The following is a 16,776-nucleotide window of genomic DNA, read 5'->3' as shown; positions in this document are numbered from 1 at the left end:
GTCGGTATGGGATGGGAAAAGTATCTTTATTGCATTTATGTACTGTTTAATAAAGTCTAAATGGTTGCAACCTTGTCCTAATGAAATGGACTTTTACTCTTCAAGTAATAGCGTGGAGTGTAGTTAATGCGTGATGGCTGCAATGATCTGCCCAATGGCTGCGCAGTCGAGACAGGGCACTTAAAGGTGGGCCGGGTTAGCGCTAGTTATGTGCAGTTTGGTAGCAGCAAGTAAGTCCTGCCGCTGTAGTGCTTGCACCGCTTGCGTTGTGCGCTGTGTGGTCAGTAAAATACGTAACTTCTTTGATCGTGCCGCCTCCCTTGCAATTTAGTGCCTGCAACTATACCTCTTGAGAATGCGGGCAGCGCGAATCCGACCTTACCGGAACCTACTGTGATGATTGCGCTCGCTCTGGGATTTAAGGCAGAGCCAATGTATTTACCTCCTTTGACACACTCACTTTTTAAATCAGAATTTCCTGCTCGCTCGGCCTCCAAGAGGTCATTGCCGCCCCTGTGCCGAGTTTGATAATTACAGGTGGAGGCGGGTGTTTGACCTGTCACCTCCTGACCTCGACACTTCCTGACATTTTAGCCCCTGAAGGTTGTGTCCCACACAGCGGGAGTCTGAGAGCAGGTGCTGCGTCTTTAAAAGGCACAACAAGCACGGCTCTCGAGACAGCATTTTTTGCCACTTAGCAGATTATCTCACCGTCATTACTACCTGAAATGTATCCCGATTGCCAGCAGCTGCCTGGAGCCAAGGAGTGTGACGGACTCCAAGAGACCACGGGAACCCATGGCCAGCAGCCTTTATAGCTCCAGCTGCAGCACTGCGACTCATTGAACTTGGTAAGAGTAAACAATGAAAGCTGCTGACGTTTTAAATGTTCATGCTAAGGTTGGAGTTGAAGTTTTATTAGATAGCTGCCAAGGTTTCAGATTGCTGTGTGTGACATTTTCATAATTTTAGTATAATTTTTTATATTTAGGTTTCCCTCATCTTCATTGCTTGATTTTGCTCGCAAATAAGTGTCACTCATATTTGTTGAAATGTCTCTCATAATTACACTACAATTAAGAAAATGTCACACATGGCAATCTGAAACCTTGGCAGCTATGACTAGAGCCTATGGAAGGTTGCTAGTGCAGAAGTGGCTTAGTAAGTAACTAACTGTTCCTAGCACTATCAGCCTTTACTTAATAAATTCCGCAGATTGTGATTGTGGACAGCTTTCCTACAACTCCTCTGTGTCCAACCTCTCCTCAGCCCAGCATCTGGACCCAGCTCTTGAGAGCAGCTGCCAGACAGCAGGAAGAAAAGTATCCACAGAACAAGCACAAGAGCCATAAAAAGAGCCCTGAAAGAAGGTTACCCACACAATGAGGGCGAAACTCTTATCGCGGTCATTGTTTGACGTCACCCTATATTGGGTCTTTTTAGGCAGACAGGTATGCAATCCCAATCCACCGTGTTAAGTAAAAAAAGAAACACCCTCGAAGATTTGTGTTTCTTTGTTGTGGGACCACCACCCTTCTTATAGAACCACGATCCACCAGAGGGTCGATCTTCACAGTTTGAAGACCACCGACATAGGGAGAATACGCAACAATAATGTTAAACTAATGTTCGCATTCACTTCATCAGCACAGTTAATGCAGTCTGCGAAAGGTTTCTGCTTCTCCTAGGAACGGCTGCCACCTTCTGGCTCATTGTGATATTGCACTCGTGTGTAATAAGAAACCGCAATACTTTATTCCTTGTGCATTTTCTACAGTAGTAAAATATAAAATAACCCTTTACGGCACCACTCCCTTCCCCGCTAATTTTTGGGAGCGCTGCAATTGAGCTGAACGAATGTACCACTAAAGGGTAGCATCCGTTTGGAAAAATATTGTCAACATGCCAAGCAGCCGCCCTTATTATGTAATTCGGGTAATTTCTTCAAACTAAAATGTATCCTTATGCTCATTATTTATTTTTTTCATTACGAAAACACAGGTTTTGGTATGGAGTTTTAAAAACACTTTAGTTCATTTTGGGTAGCTGTGATCTTCGATGATGATTTCATATGTAGAGGATACAGAGTGGGTAACCGGGTAGTATGATTCTATGTTGCATCAAAGCGTTAGGATGACATAATAAACCACGAGGCCAATGGCAATATGTAACCATAACACGTTCCAAATCTGGGTGCACGCAGACCCACAAAGTTTGATTGTCTGGCTTCGCCTCTGAAGAATACGTTGCAGCTGTCATTACCATAGTTGCCAACTGTACCGTTTTTGCAGGGACCGTCCCGGCAAGTTGGAGACTGTCCTGAGTAAATTGCTGCAGAAACTTCCTCTTTATTACACACATTTACGCAAACAAGAACTTTCTATCTGGGCTGCTGCAAAGGGTCCTGGGATTTTTTTTTCTTCAAATGTTGAAAACTATGCATTCAAGGAGGCGGCGCTTGATTCCCATATCCTCACAAAGAAAATGAAGGATCCAAAAAGAGGCAAGGGGAGAATCTCCAACATTACAGTTGAGCGGCCATGTAATTTCTTTATTACAGGTGACTAGATGTGTCACAAGTCATTTGAAATAAGGAAATTAGAGATGGACTTTTATATATTAAATATAAAATATTACAGTCTCCGCTTCTTGGAGAGGTTGTGTTGTCTGCACTCTGTGCTTTAAAAAAAATGTAAATTGTCTCTGGTGTTTTGTATCTGGAGAGGCCAATAATGTTATAAAGAAGGATCAATTGGTCAGGACTGTGAAAAAGCCTCCAAATGATCCATGTATACTTACATAAGGCATTAAAGCGCTAATCGGGTAAACCAGACCCTACTGGTAGATTCTCAACATCATACCAATGAGAGTCCCAAATTGTGTTTAGAAAGGAAAACCTACATATCACTGAAAATGATATAGACATTAATAAACACTCAACAAACTAGATTGCCAAATGTATGAGAAATAAGAGGGCAGGGCCTAGGAAGCCAAGGATAAAATAACTGGTGCATCTGTAAAGTACATATTCACCCGAGAAGTACATTGGCACTGAAGAACAGATGTTTACTGTTGTTGTCTCCAAACACAATGGTACTTGGGAGAATAAAAGGCCTAGTAAACCAATTGGGATATGAACCTGTGACCATGTGATGAAACGCATCCTTGCAGTGGATGCATTAGTCCATTGAGGCATCGGACTGAATTTGCAACAATTTACATTCCAGTGACCAGATCCCTCTGCAGTGTTTAAGTTCCTGCCCTCTTGTGTTGCCAGCTGCAGCCCCTAGCCTACCTGTAGCTCCTAGTGCCTATGATTACCTCTTCTGTCCCTGCTGCTCATGGCCTTCTTCCTACTCCTGGCCTCTCCACAGCTCTTGGTCTATAACTGGAGCTGCAGTCTCATACTTCTGCTTCTGGGCTGAGCACTCCTTTATATCCTGGCATCCATGCACCTCCTGGGTTGACAGTGCCTTTTGTTTGTGTCATCCCTGCGACTCCTGGGGTGAGAGCTTCCTTCCTAAATCCTAGTGTGTCTCTAGCTCCTGGGCTCTGCTCCCATTAGGTCCTGTTGTGCCTGAAGATTCTGGAATGAGGGTTGCATTTTGGCCCGGGCATCCCTGCATCTCTGCCTTTAGTTCCTATCATCCCTGCATCTCTTGTGTTTAGACTGCCTTTAGTTCATATCATCCATGCCACTCTGGGCTGAGAGCTCACTTTAAATACTCTTGTCCCTGTAGCTCCGGTGCTGAATGTTTCCTTTAGGTCCTTGTGAATCTGCAGTTTGTGGGACGAGGGCTTTCTTTATCTGCCACTTCCCTTGAGGTCTGGGACAATTGGCTCTTTTAGCTGTAGGCATGTATGCAGTTCCTGAGGTCAATGCTCCCTTAGGGCCAGATGTACGAAACTTCCAGTTTGCATTTCCTAAATAGTGAATCCTAAGAAATAGCTATTTAGGAAATGCAGAATGGGAATCACTATTAGAAAATCGCTATTTACGAAATGCTAAACCATTCATTCCTGTGGGCCTCAAGGCCCATGGGTACGAATGGTTTTGCATTTACAAATTTGCAATTTCCTAACAGGAAATTGCATATTAGGAAATGCAAAACCAAGGCTGCCTATGGCCCTAAGGCCCCTCCTTGATGCACCCCCAAAAAACGTGGTGCCTATGTAAAGTGCACAAATGCCCTGTGGGCATGCACACGCTACATGGCACTATAAAAAATGCATTTTGTGTGTATATGGTTATCATCCAATTGGAGTCGATGGTGATAGCATTTCCTGAATGCCCATTTTACATTTAGAAAATGCTTTGTACATGTGCTTAGGAAATTGCAGGTAGCATATCCCCGTTTGTGATTTCCTATTTATAGAATCACAAAATGCGATTTCTACTGGGTAGAAATGGCTTTTAGCAACCGCATTTAGGTCTTTGTACACATTGGAAGGCAGTATTGCGTTTCTTAACCAACCGAAATTGCGATTCAGTCTGTTAAGAAATGCCATTTTCTTTCCAACATCTAGCCCTTCGTTCCTAAGATCCTTTTAGGCTGATAGTTCCCTTCAGTTCCTAGCACATTTACAGCTCTCAGGCTGAAGACTATCTTTAGCTCCTGGTGCCCTGAAGCCCTTGAGATGAGAACACCCTTTTTGGACATGATGTCCCTGAACACACCTCTTCCCCCAGATCATCATCTGTAACCCTACCATTCCTGATTTCCCCTCAGCTCCTGCAGCTTTAGACTCATTCAGCTCCTGGCTCTTATGCACCACTTGTCCTATCAGGAGTTTCCATATCCATCTCCCCCTATATGCTAATGCAGCTTGTGGCATCTTTTCAGTTTCTCTACTCCTTGCAGCATCTGGCCGCCTTGCATTTCTTGTCTATATCAGTAGCTCCTTTCTCCCCTGATACCTCTGGCACTCACTCCTGCTCTAAACCTCATGCGCCCCAAATCCTTCTCGAGCTCCTGGTTAGGGGCTGGCTGCCACGCCAGTCGTCCTAGCTCCTAGGTGTGTTTCAACTATCATTTCAATGATGCCGGTGGCTCCTTTTTTCATATTGTGTCCTTGCAGCTCCTGGGCTTCCTTTCTCCTGTTACTTGTGCTGCTCCTGATATCCCTTCAGGCCTTGTTGCCCTGCAGATTCTGGGCCCTGTGCATTCTTATACTGCCACTGCAGGTTATGGCTTCATTACAGCTCCAAGTCACCCTCAGAGTCCTGGCTCTCCTTTCAGCGCCTTGTTCTCTTGGCAACTCCTAGTTCTTCTGTATCTCCTAGATCTTTTTGCAGCTTGGACCTCCAAATCTCCCTGCAGATCATGGGCTGAGTACTCTCTGCAGCTCCTCCCATCATTGTAGCTCCTGTGCTTCCTCTAAGCTCGCTCTTGCCTCTTGCTCTTGGTAGGTTTTGTCTAAGTGGCGGATTAAAGAACAGACAGGCAGTACTGCAGCTGGCAATTGCACATGTGTATTCTTTGGGATCTCTGAAATCGCCTTGAGCCGCACCCTTCTCATCTGCCCCTGTATAGCATGAAAATTACTTTGAGGCTTAAAAAGTTGTATAATGGAATTCATCCTCAATTCACTTCTATAGGGAGTTCATTTTGAAACACGAATACCCAGTGCCTAATTCATAAAATGCTTAGGGTGGACTACTGGCATGGGTGGAAATTCAGGATGGTGAGTGTAAAAATTCAGGACAAGGTCAAAATTCAGGACAAAAATTCATGAAAAAAGGTATGCTTCACAGATACATCAGTGGATGTCATGCACTAGTATATAAATAAATAGACAATGAACATAAGTACAAGTCACTTCTCCTGCCCTGTCACTTTCTCCTGCCCGGTCACTTCTCCTACCACTTCACCGCTCCTTTGTCATTTCCCCTGCCCCGTCACTGCTCCTGCTCATGCCTAATCACTTCTCCTGCCCCGTCTCTTCTCCTGCCCCGTCTCTTCTCCTGCCCCGTCTCTTCTCCTGCCCCGTCTCTTCTCCTGCCCCGTCTCTTCTCCTGCCCCATCACTTCTCCTGCCCCATCACCCCTCCTGCCCGTTCACTGCTCCTGCCCTTTCACTTCTCCTGTCCAGTCAGTACTCCTGCTCATGCTCGATCACCGCTCCTGCCTTGTCACTTCCCCTGCTCCTCACTTCCCCTGCCCCTCAACTTCTGTTGCCCTGCCCTGTCACTTCTGTTGCCCTGTCACTTCTGTTGCCCTGCCCTGTCACTTCTGTTGCCCTGCCCTATCACTTCTGTTGCCCCGTCACTTCTGTTGCCCCGTCACTTCTGTTGCCCCGTCACTTCTGTTGCCCCGTCACTTCTGTTGCCCCGTCACTTCTCCTGTCCGTTCACCGCTCCTGGCCCGTCACCGCTCCTGGCCCGTCACCGCTCCTGGCCCGTCACTGCTCCTGCTCATGCCTAATCACCGCTCCTTCCCCGTCACCTCTCCTACCCCATCACCACTCCTGCCCGTCACTGATCCTGCTCATGCGTAATCACCTCCCCTGCCCCGTCACCTCTCCTGCCCGGTCACCTCCCCTGCCCCGTCACCTCCCCTGCCCCGTCACCTCCCCTGCCCCGTCACCTCCCCTGCCCCGTCACCTCCCCTGCCCCGTCACCTCCCCTGCCCCGTCACGTCCCCTGCCCCGTCACGTCCCCTGCCCCGTCACGTCCCCTGCCCCGTCACGTCTCCTGCCCCGTCACGCCGTCACATCTCCTGCCCCGTCACTTCTCCTGTCCTTTCACCACTCCCGCCCAGTTACCGCTCCTGCTCATGCCTAATCACCGCTCCTGCCCCGTCACTTCTCCTGCCCCGTCACTTCTCCTGCCCCGTCACTTCTCCTGCCCCGTCACTTCTCCTGCCCCGTCACTTCTCCTGCCCCGTCACTGCGCCTGCCCCGTCACTGCGCCTGCCCCGTCACTGTGCCTGCCCGTTCACCGCTCGTGTCCGGTCAGTGCTCCTGCTCATGCCCGATTACTTCTCCTGCCCCGTTCACTGCTCCTATCCATTCACTGCTCCTGCTCATGCCTATTCACTTCTTCTGCCCGGTCACTTCTCCTGCCCCGTCTCTTCTCCTGCCCCATCACTTCTCCTGCCCCATCACTTCTCCTGCCCCATCACCCCTCCTGCCCGTTCACTGCTCCTGCAATTTCACTTCTCCTGTCCAGTCAGTACTCCTGCTCATGCTCGATCACCGCTCCTGCCTTGTCACTTCCCCTGCTCCTCACTTCCCCTGCCCCTCAACTTCTGTTGCCCTGCCCTGTCACTTCTGTTGCCCTGTCACTTCTGTTGCCCTGCCCTGTCACTTCTGTTGCCCTGCCCTATCACTTCTGTTGCCCCGTCACTTCTGTTGCCCCGTCACTTCTGTTGCCCCGTCACTTCTGTTGCCCCGTCACTTCTGTTGCCCCGTCACTTCTGTTGCCCCGTCACTTCTCCTGTCCGTTCACCGCTCCTGGCCCGTCACCACTCCTGGCCCGTCACCGCTCCTGGCCCGTCACTGCTCCTGCTCATGCCTAATCACCGCTCTTTCCCCGTCACCTCTCCTACCCCATCACCACTCCTGCCCGTCACTGATCCTGCTCATGCGTAATCACCTCTCCTGCCCGGTCACCTCTCCTGCCCGGTCACCTCCCCTGCCCCGTCACCTCCCCTGCGACGTCACCTCCCCTGCGACGTCACCTCCCCTGCCCCGTCACCTCCCCTGCCCCGTCACTTCCCCTGCCCCGTCACTTCCCCTGCCCCGTCACTTCCCCTGCCCCGTCACGTCCCCTGCCCCGTCACGTCCCCTGCCCCGTCACGTCCCCTGCCCCGTCACGTCTCCTGCCCCGTCACGCCGTCACATCTCCTGCCCCGTCACTTCTCCTGTCCTTTCACCACTCCCGCCCAGTTACCGCTCCTGCTCATGCCTAATCACCGCTCCTGCCCCGTCACTTCTCCTGCCCCGTCACTTCTCCTGCCCCGTCACTTCTCCTGCCCCGTCACTTCTCCTGCCCCGTCACTTCTCCTGCCCCGTCACTTCTCCTGCCCCGTCACTTCTCGCCCCGTCACTTCTCCTGCCCCGTCTCTTCTCCTGCCCCGTCTCTTCTCCTGCCCCGTCTCTTCTCCTGCCCCGTCTCTTCTCCTGCCCCGTCTCTTCTCCTGCCCCGTCTCTTCTCCTGCCCCGTCACTGCGCCTGCCCCGTCACTGCGCCTGCCCCGTCACTGCGCCTGCCCCGTCACTGTGCCTGCCCGTTCACCGCTCGTGTCCGGTCAGTGCTCCTGCTCATGCCCGATTACTTCTCCTGCCCCGTTCACTGCTCCTATCCATTCACTGCTCCTGCTCATGCCTATTCACTTCTTCTGCCCGGTCACTTCTCCTGCCCCGTCACCTCTCCTTTCCTGTCGCCTCTTCTGTCCTGTCACTGCTCCTGCCCTGTTCACTCTTTGTACAACATTGACAAATTACACAAGGGGGCCAGTTCCCCACAGCACTCTGTTTGGGGAAAGCTACTACGATCTCACTGGCACATGATATGCTAAAGGCAGACGGCGGGCGCATTGTCAGTGGAAAGGGGATAATCGGCCTCAGTCGGGATTACAATGGGCTGCCCACAGTCTGTGAGAGCTCAGGGAGGGGCTGCTGCAGCCTCTGGAGTTCAACAGAGAAGTGCGAGCTGGCCCCTGAGAACTTTAAATCTCTTGGGGCTTCTCGCAGAGAACGCTGTAATGTCCAAAATTACGGACAAAACGCATCCGTAAAAGGAATAATTACGGACAACGGACAACGCACATCACACCAAAACGACGGACAGTCTGTGAAATTTACGGACTGTTGGTCACCCTAAAAATAAGTGCCGGTGCCCAAAGTTTTCCTTGAAGCCCTTCGGCGGGGGTAACTGAATGTCAGGGTTGCTGAATTCAAAGGATGTCGAGTCTGGGTTCCACCTCATGCCTCTTTCATCCAGCGCCCTACACTTCCTGCATCTTTAGCTCACTTATGCAGGTTCTTTTTCATCCCTGCTTTCTCTCTATCTCACTGTTCCAACGCTCTTTCTCCTTCTTTCTCCCCTTCTGCCTTTCTCTTTTGTCTCGATCAAAGTTAAATGAGCAAAAAAGATGCGCCGGTCCCCAAAAATGAATGACAGTGACCCCACCTGCAAGCACCCTATCGAATTAAACACTGCAAATCACTGCTCTCTGTTCACAATTTATGGTTGTACCCAGGGGCACATAACCTTTTTTGACAGCTGTGCTCTGTGATTTTTCCGGGTAGACTTTTCAGACTAATTGAATGTACAGCTCTGGAAACCCGCTCAGTGAAGATACAATCAAAGGCGGTACAACCTTGTGAACCAGATCTATAGTTTGTGCCATGTGGAACAACACTTACAACGGGCTCACATCCGGTTTGTTCTTTCAGGGGTGTGCCCTCCAGTTACCTACACCTGTGATGGTATGCCCCTTACCTGTTACATGTTGTGCCCACAGATCAAGTGCCACTTACCTGATTGCTTCCCGTATAATTTGCCCCTTTCTTGAGTTGTACCCAGATGCCTTACTGCCAGATGTTCTGTTCTTTACATTATTGTACCTCCATATGTTTCTGCCCTCATGTTGTTTGCCCTGTCACATGGTTCGTTTGAGAGTTGGTGCCTCCAGTACACTGTGCATTGTAAATAGTTTGTGCCCTGTGCATCGTTCTGTGCAACATCATCCAGTTGGATAATGTTTTCACCCAGCAAGCTGTAGACCACCATTGCACATGGTGACCTCTGTAGCATTAGACTCCTGAAGACGCTTCTCTCTGCTCTTTCAGGGCCTTGCAGTTCTGCGGAGCCGGGGGCCCTCCCCACGTGAAGCTGCTGGTGGAGTGGGAACCGAAGACCAAAGAAAGGTAAGGGTGCAGATGAAGGCTGAGGCAGTTTTACTGCCCCTCTAGCTTGGAACAGTGCACAACCTTTGGGTACCTCAAGTGCCTGTGCTGTTCATGCTCCAGTCCCATTAGGGAAGTCTTTTTATTGAGTTTATGAAATGCCAACACAAACAATAAACACATGAATCCTGAGCCATGAGGGCCTCAGTGTATGTATTGAACAATGCAGAGAAAATATAAAGGGCCTCATTTATGAGAAGTGGCGCATCACTGCGCGAAAGCAGCGATGCAACACTTCTCAGTGCGCCCTCCTTGCAACACCAATGATGCATCATATTTACAGTAAGACGCATCATGTCGCAAGGAATGACAGATACATCAGTATTACTGAAGTATCTGTCGGCGCAAAAGTGTCGGAAGCGCGACGCAACTCCAGCAATATTCCTTTCACATGGGGCAATCCCATGTGGAAGGGCCTGCGTCACTCTTTCACCTGCCATAAGGCAGACGTAAGGTTTTGACACATTGGCGTCCTAGAAGGGGCGCAGCAAAATCTCATAGATTTCACTGCGCCACTCCTACGACCCTTTCTTGTGGGAGAATGCCCATCCTCCATACATTATACCAGGCGCAGGTAAAATGTAGCGCAGGGTTTACGAAGTGACGCATCTGCCTAGATGCGTCACTTCATAAATATGGTGCATTATTTACGCTGCCACTGCGTCACTAAAAGTGATGTAACAGCAGCGCAAATGTGACGCAGGCCTTCAGAAATAGGGCCCACAGTCATACACAACAGCAAAGGTGACAGCCATCACTGCCAACATATCATGAGCACGTAGTATGGTAGAGATAACAAGAGTCTCTGGGAGTTTGCATCAAGTTCTTGGTCCACACCCCACATAAGCAGTTGAATTTCTGGGAGATTCCCCGCACCTTTCAGACCAGTTTTTTAAGCACTACGCAAGAGTACATTCCTCAAACCCACTCGTGTATGGACGGAGCTTGCACACCCCTCCAGTGTCTAGCAAGATCCCTTTTGCCCACCATATATACCATCGCGAGCAAGATGCGGATTGTTCCAGAGTCACTCAGTCTGACCCCCAGCTGGTCAATTTTGGGGTCAAAAGGCAAAGAGAAGCCCACCATCCGCCCCATGTGTCTGTTGATCGCCAACCAGGACACCTGAGCCCTGGGACAAGTCTATTTAGTGTGATGAAGGGTACCTGGGTCGGACACACATCGTAAACACGCTGTGTCACGGGCCCGGCCCATGCACCAAACATGCCCTCGAGAACAATTGTTAAGTCTCCTTTCCAAACACTTAACAGGTTGTGTGGAGTTCACACAAAACCAGAAGAGGTCTGCAAGCGTTTGAAGCAACAGCCCAGAAGAGGAAATTAATTACTGGAGGTGCATGTTTTTTAAAAAAAAAAGATGCAATGTTGCAGAGTAGCAGTGGTGGCTGCTAATTAAAGGCGGTGGGGGCAGGTCGAAGGAGGGAGGGGGGAGGAATGGATTTTTTTTTATTTTTTAAATTACTTACCTACGTGTGCCGCTGCCTCTCTGCCCTCTTCGCCAGCAGCCCGCTTCTAGGACTCCAGGGCAGGAACTGGAAGCACTCCGGTTTCCAGGCACCCCTAGGCCAATCACAACAGTGCAATGTGGCATTGTGATTGGTCTAAGCGCTGTGGTTCGGAGCTCAAATGGGGACAGGGAGCCTGGGCATGTTCTCTAACTGGGCTGTAAGGCAGCCTGGGTGGAGAAAATGCATGACAGTTTGGCTGACCCGAGATGGCCGGCTAAACCATCATGCGCACTAAAGAGAGTGGGAACCACTCCTCCTCCAGGTCCTCTGTGAGAGCCTAGCCCCACCACTACTCAGCAGAGCAAAATCAGAAAAATAAAATGATAATAATGAGTCAGTTTCATTTAATGTTTTCCTTTTTGACCTTCCCACTGGGGCAATGCTCCTTCGCCTTAGCGGAGGAGCCGCCCCTGCAGAGTAGGACTTTTTTTTAGATGAGGAGGCATGAGCTGAGAAGGCGGTGTGTTCTAATGGAGTAGACATGGTCTGGGGAGAAGTTGTGGAGTGGGAGTAAAGGGATTTGTCTAGGGAGAGAGGTGTGCCCCAAAAAAGCGAGAGTGGTCTGAGAGTAGAGACCTAGTGGAAGGGAGAAACAAAGGTCTAATGTCGATGTGTTGACTCATGGCATAGTTGTGGTCTAGTGAGAAAGAAAAGACTTGCTGAACATGGAGGTTCTTTGACAATCGGTGACACTTTCTGTTCCCCTTTCCTTGCACAGGTTGTTTGGAAATATCCAGGAAGAGGTGGTTCAGGATGCTGACAGCGTCCGGGGCCAGCAGCAAGTGCATCAGCAGCAGCAGCACAGCTGCACCCTGGACGAGTGCTTCCAGCTCTACACCAAGGAGGAGCAGGTAGGGAGTAACACTGAGTTCAGCAGCACAAGACGGTTCGATATACAAAGCTCAATGCAACACCATATACTAAAGGTTGGGGCAGTGGCCATTGCCAAAGCTGACCTAGCAGCCAAGGTCAAAGCTCATAGCAGAGCCCACTTTCACTCCCCTGCGCCTGGTGCAGCGGCATTGCAGCCATAGGGAATAGTGTGCGATGCGAGTGTTGCGCATTAGTAGAAGCACTAAAATACTGCTATGACAACTCAGAATGAGGCTTTGTAGCAGAATGAGGACCAAATAGTTGATAGGGGTAGAAAGAGAGACTCTAAATGTAGCCACCTTAGTTTGCGTGACAGGACAAGTTGTAAATAAAGAAGACGCTGCCTCATTCGACCCACTGACAAAGTGAATAACGCCTTCTGTGTATGTAATTCTGCCCCTTTGGGACATCATCGAGGGAGGCAAATCAGAATGATTGAAATAAAAACCTGCACCCATTTTAGGCAACATGGAGGATCAGTCACAATAACCCAAAATACCACGATGGAACCATATGCAGCCTTTACAACTGTTTTCTGGCTAGTTATCATTCTGTCATTTTGAGGGCCTTGAAGCTTGAGTGCCACCATGCAAAAGACATTCCCCAGAGTAAAGGAAGCATACATACAGAAGAATCCAAGCCTTTATTGAAATTCGGAACTATAGACGGAGAAATTATGTTAATAGATATACAAATGCATGTAAAACGGGACCCCCTGCAAAGGAGAAGAGATCCTGAGGCAGGGAAAAGAACAACTATAATGTAAACCCTCGAGCATCCATTCTATATACTAGCTAAAACATTATTCCATAATGAACAGAGCTCCACACATAAGTATAAAATAATTATCAACATTATTTTATTGCTCACACTTAAAAGCAACAAACACATAACATGTACATAAATATACATACAATGTGGCCATAAATATCAAATTACTGCACGTTAATACAATTCCTGCATGCACCCAACCACACACCGCGCATGGCCTTAGGCTGTGTGCAGTGTCTTTTGGTGTGCGACAGCATTTATTTAAATCTGCGGTTCTTTTGCGAGTTTAGATAGGGGGCCACGCTGAATGCCATCATGGATCGTCCAAAAAAAGAAAATGGGGCAATTTTTGCCCTACCCCTCCATCACTCCTATGGGGTTTAAATACCAGTATCATGATCCCTTATGTCATTTTTTCATTATTCCCCCCCTCCAGCCTGATGCAAGAATAAAATGGTGTCTGCATCTCTTCTCTCAGGTTGCAGTCAGCCAATCGGGGCCTCCCCCCATCCCCCCCGAGCCACAGATCCTCTGTGAGTAGATTTGTGTCTCTAGATATACATATTTATTTTTCTTCAATATTTCCAAAACTACTGAACGTATTTGCACCAAATCACACAAAAAAAATCTTTCTGGACCAAGATCTAGTTTTCTGCGAAATTTGGTGTCATTCCGTTCAACGGTTCAGACTGTAGCAGTGTCTGAAATCTCTATGGGAAATAACATGGGAAAAACAAATTTTTTGACTACCGTTTTTTCTCAACCCCTGCTTGACGGATCATCCTGGAACTTTCCATGCACAACTAGACCAATGGGGCACATGTTATGGTTATTTTTGGGTTATAAGTTGAAGTTATAAGCAAACCAAAAAATGCTTTTCCTATAGAAACTTGGTCCTAACTGTGACTAGCTACCGGCAACCACCAGTAGGATATATGGATATATATGTGTATATATATGTGTGTGTGTATATATATGTGTGTGTGTGTGTTTATATATGTGTATGAATATAAGTATGATGTATTTATTTTTTACATAGTTTTCAATTACTAATCCTTTAATACTGTGTGCAAGGCAAGCCTTTCTTCTCTTTTTTTTTGCCTTTCCCTATTCAACTTCTGTTTCTTTATTTTCAAAAGGCAGAATATTACTCCTCCAACATTTTTCCTACTATCTCCTGATGAACATGCAATCATGTACAATCAAATGGCCCAAATAGAGAAATGTTTTTGCAAACAACTTGAAAGTTTGTGGCTCAAGCTTAACAGCAGATACAAAGGTTTCATTATTACTTCATTGTTTAGGTCCTGAAAATCAAGACGTTTTTGAGTATTTGCCTGATTTATCTGATGATGATGAATGGGGTCACTGCCAGCCTAAAAGAATATGAAATTGCTTTCAAAAACTTGATAATCATTACCTTCTCAAAGCTTCTAAAGTCCTTGAAAAAATTTCAGTGAGGACACAAAAACAGCATGAAAAAGATGGAGGATTTTACTGCTATATGCAAATTAGCATCCTCTTGCAATTTTAGGGAAACGTCTGATGAACGAAATAATGACCAATTCATGCTTAGGTGCAAATATGATAAAATAAGGGAAGAACTATTGTTAAAAGGTGATCCCAAATTGAGTGAAGCCATTGATATAGCCAAATATGTTGATCATATTTTTTGTTTTGAAGAATTATACTGAGACAAGTGTGTTGTTCTCTTAATTAAAGCTATTGACACAACATTTTAATTATTCGTCAGATCTAAGAACTTCAAAGTCTTAAAAGAACATGTTATTGTTGTAGCAATGCAGGACATTTTGCCCAGCGCAAAGATTATCCTGCTATCAGGACTGTATGTAACATTTGTGGAAAAAGTGATCCTTGTGCTAAATGTTGCAGAAGTATGAAGGTGAATGATCAAGATTACCAGAATCTCTCCTGAAATAGGAGAAGTAGGCATGCAAGTTAATTGTAGTATGAACATTGCATTTAATTGCAATGAGGCGCATCTTTGGATCCAAATGCTTTCCCCCAAGAACAGGTAAATAAAGTAAGAGACTAGCACTCAACTTCTCAATTTGAAAGAGAAATTGGTAGTAGAATTTAATGAAGTGTTTATAGATCGGTTTGAGAGTGTTCAGAAGTAAGTTCACAACAGTCATTTACAAAAAGAAGATACAACTTTAACATGTATAGCCAGAGGAAGCCACTCAGTTCCAGGATCTTGGCAAGAAAGAAGTTTATCATTTGTGAGCTTAAACAATATTGAGCCAGTGGGAGCCACAGAGTGATTGGCACCTGTGGCTGTAATGCACAAAGCCAACAGTGAGATTGGGCTTTGGATTGTAAGAGCGCAACATGAGAGTAGTGGAGGAGTGGTACCCTTTGGCAAATAACAATGAGAGAGCGGGGCTGACAGCTGGATCCAGGTTCTTAACCACCCTCAACCTGACTTCAGCTTACCATCACATTAGGTTGAGTGAAGCACATGATCACTGACACCAGTAATGGAGGATTAGGCACTGTTCTAAATCAGATTCAGGGCGAAAAGTTGGTCACCATTGTGCTTGCCTTCAGGGCTTTGCAAGGTGCAGATTGTAGTTTTCGGCCACTGAAAAGGAAGAATTTTCTGTTTTTTGGGGCTTTTAGGAAGTTTAAGCAGTTCCTGTCAACAACTTGGTTCAAAGTGTACTCGGATCACAATCTGTTGCAAGAAAACGTTAACTAGAAAAAATAAGATGCAGTTTCTGCCAGATTTTGCAAATTGTGGATTGTGGAATTGCTGAATTGTCATTCTTCCGTTAGGTATTTTGTAGTATCAGCAGATGGTCTTTCTAGAATGGTTGGGATTGAGAGCCAAAAAAGTAAAGAGAGCTGAATGGTGGCCAGATGACAGAGTCAAGTTCTGTGGAGTTACAAAAAGATGTGTTACTGAGAAAGAATGGTTGTAAAAGGTGGCTATGGACAACACAATAGGTTCTGTGTGCACATCGCTGCAGCTAGGTAAACAAGATCGAAGGGACTGGAAAATTGAAAAAAGGTCAGATACATTGAACAGGTTATGAAAAGGATTGCAAGGTGGATTGTTGAGATGGAGAGTCGTTTGGGAGTGACATGAGTTCTTCACAAAAGGTGTGCTTTATATCATCCCAAGAACAGCAGGACGGTGGAACATTTCAACAGGACTTTAAAAGAGAGCATTTAGTTGTCAAGACGTTGAGGAGAGATTGAAGAAATGAGTTGCACAGAAGGGTAGAAGAACACAGATTTACTCTGCACACAACTATAGGAGTAACTCCTGAATTATTTAGGAAAAGAAAAGCTTGGACCATGTTGCCACCGCCATGAGTAAGGAAGATCACTACAGAGAATCTCAATGAAGAGGTAGTCACAAGAAGTCTGGAAAAAGATTTGACAACCCAGTAAAATGGGAACGTTTTTTTGACAAATGTAATGCTGCTACCAATATTGATTTACAGGTAAGTGATATCAAAGTTTAGCTCCCATCTTCAGGTGTGAAGCTTTTTAGAGTAACTGTGAAACTGGAAGAAGGGTGTATTTGGAGTCCTTATTGTATTTCTGTTAAGAAATAATGATATGTTCTTGCTTTATTCTCAGTTATATCTTGCCTCTTTTCCCCTTTTTAGTCTTTATTCTGTTATGTTGTCTGATAGCACATCACTACCTTCCCTTATTT

General features: G+C 47.0%; 1 protein-coding gene across 1 annotated transcript in view; it reads left to right on the top strand.

Annotated features, from left to right (window-relative positions):
• Positions 1 to 16,776, top strand: part of USP43 (ubiquitin specific peptidase 43) — a 920,725-nt gene that overhangs the window by 864,508 nt on the left and 39,441 nt on the right. Inside the window, exons 10-11 of the mRNA XM_085616819.1 lie at positions 9,797 to 9,874; positions 12,160 to 12,292. Coding sequence (XP_085472945.1) covers positions 9,797 to 9,874; positions 12,160 to 12,292 — 211 coding nt within the window. The remainder of the gene's footprint in view (positions 1 to 9,796; positions 9,875 to 12,159; positions 12,293 to 16,776) is intronic.

The sequence above is a fragment of the Triturus cristatus genome, chromosome 7 (assembly GCF_964204655.1).
Source record: "Triturus cristatus chromosome 7, aTriCri1.1, whole genome shotgun sequence".
Taxonomy (NCBI): Eukaryota; Metazoa; Chordata; class Amphibia; order Caudata; family Salamandridae; genus Triturus; species Triturus cristatus.
This window is presented reverse-complemented; position numbering and strand designations above follow the sequence as displayed.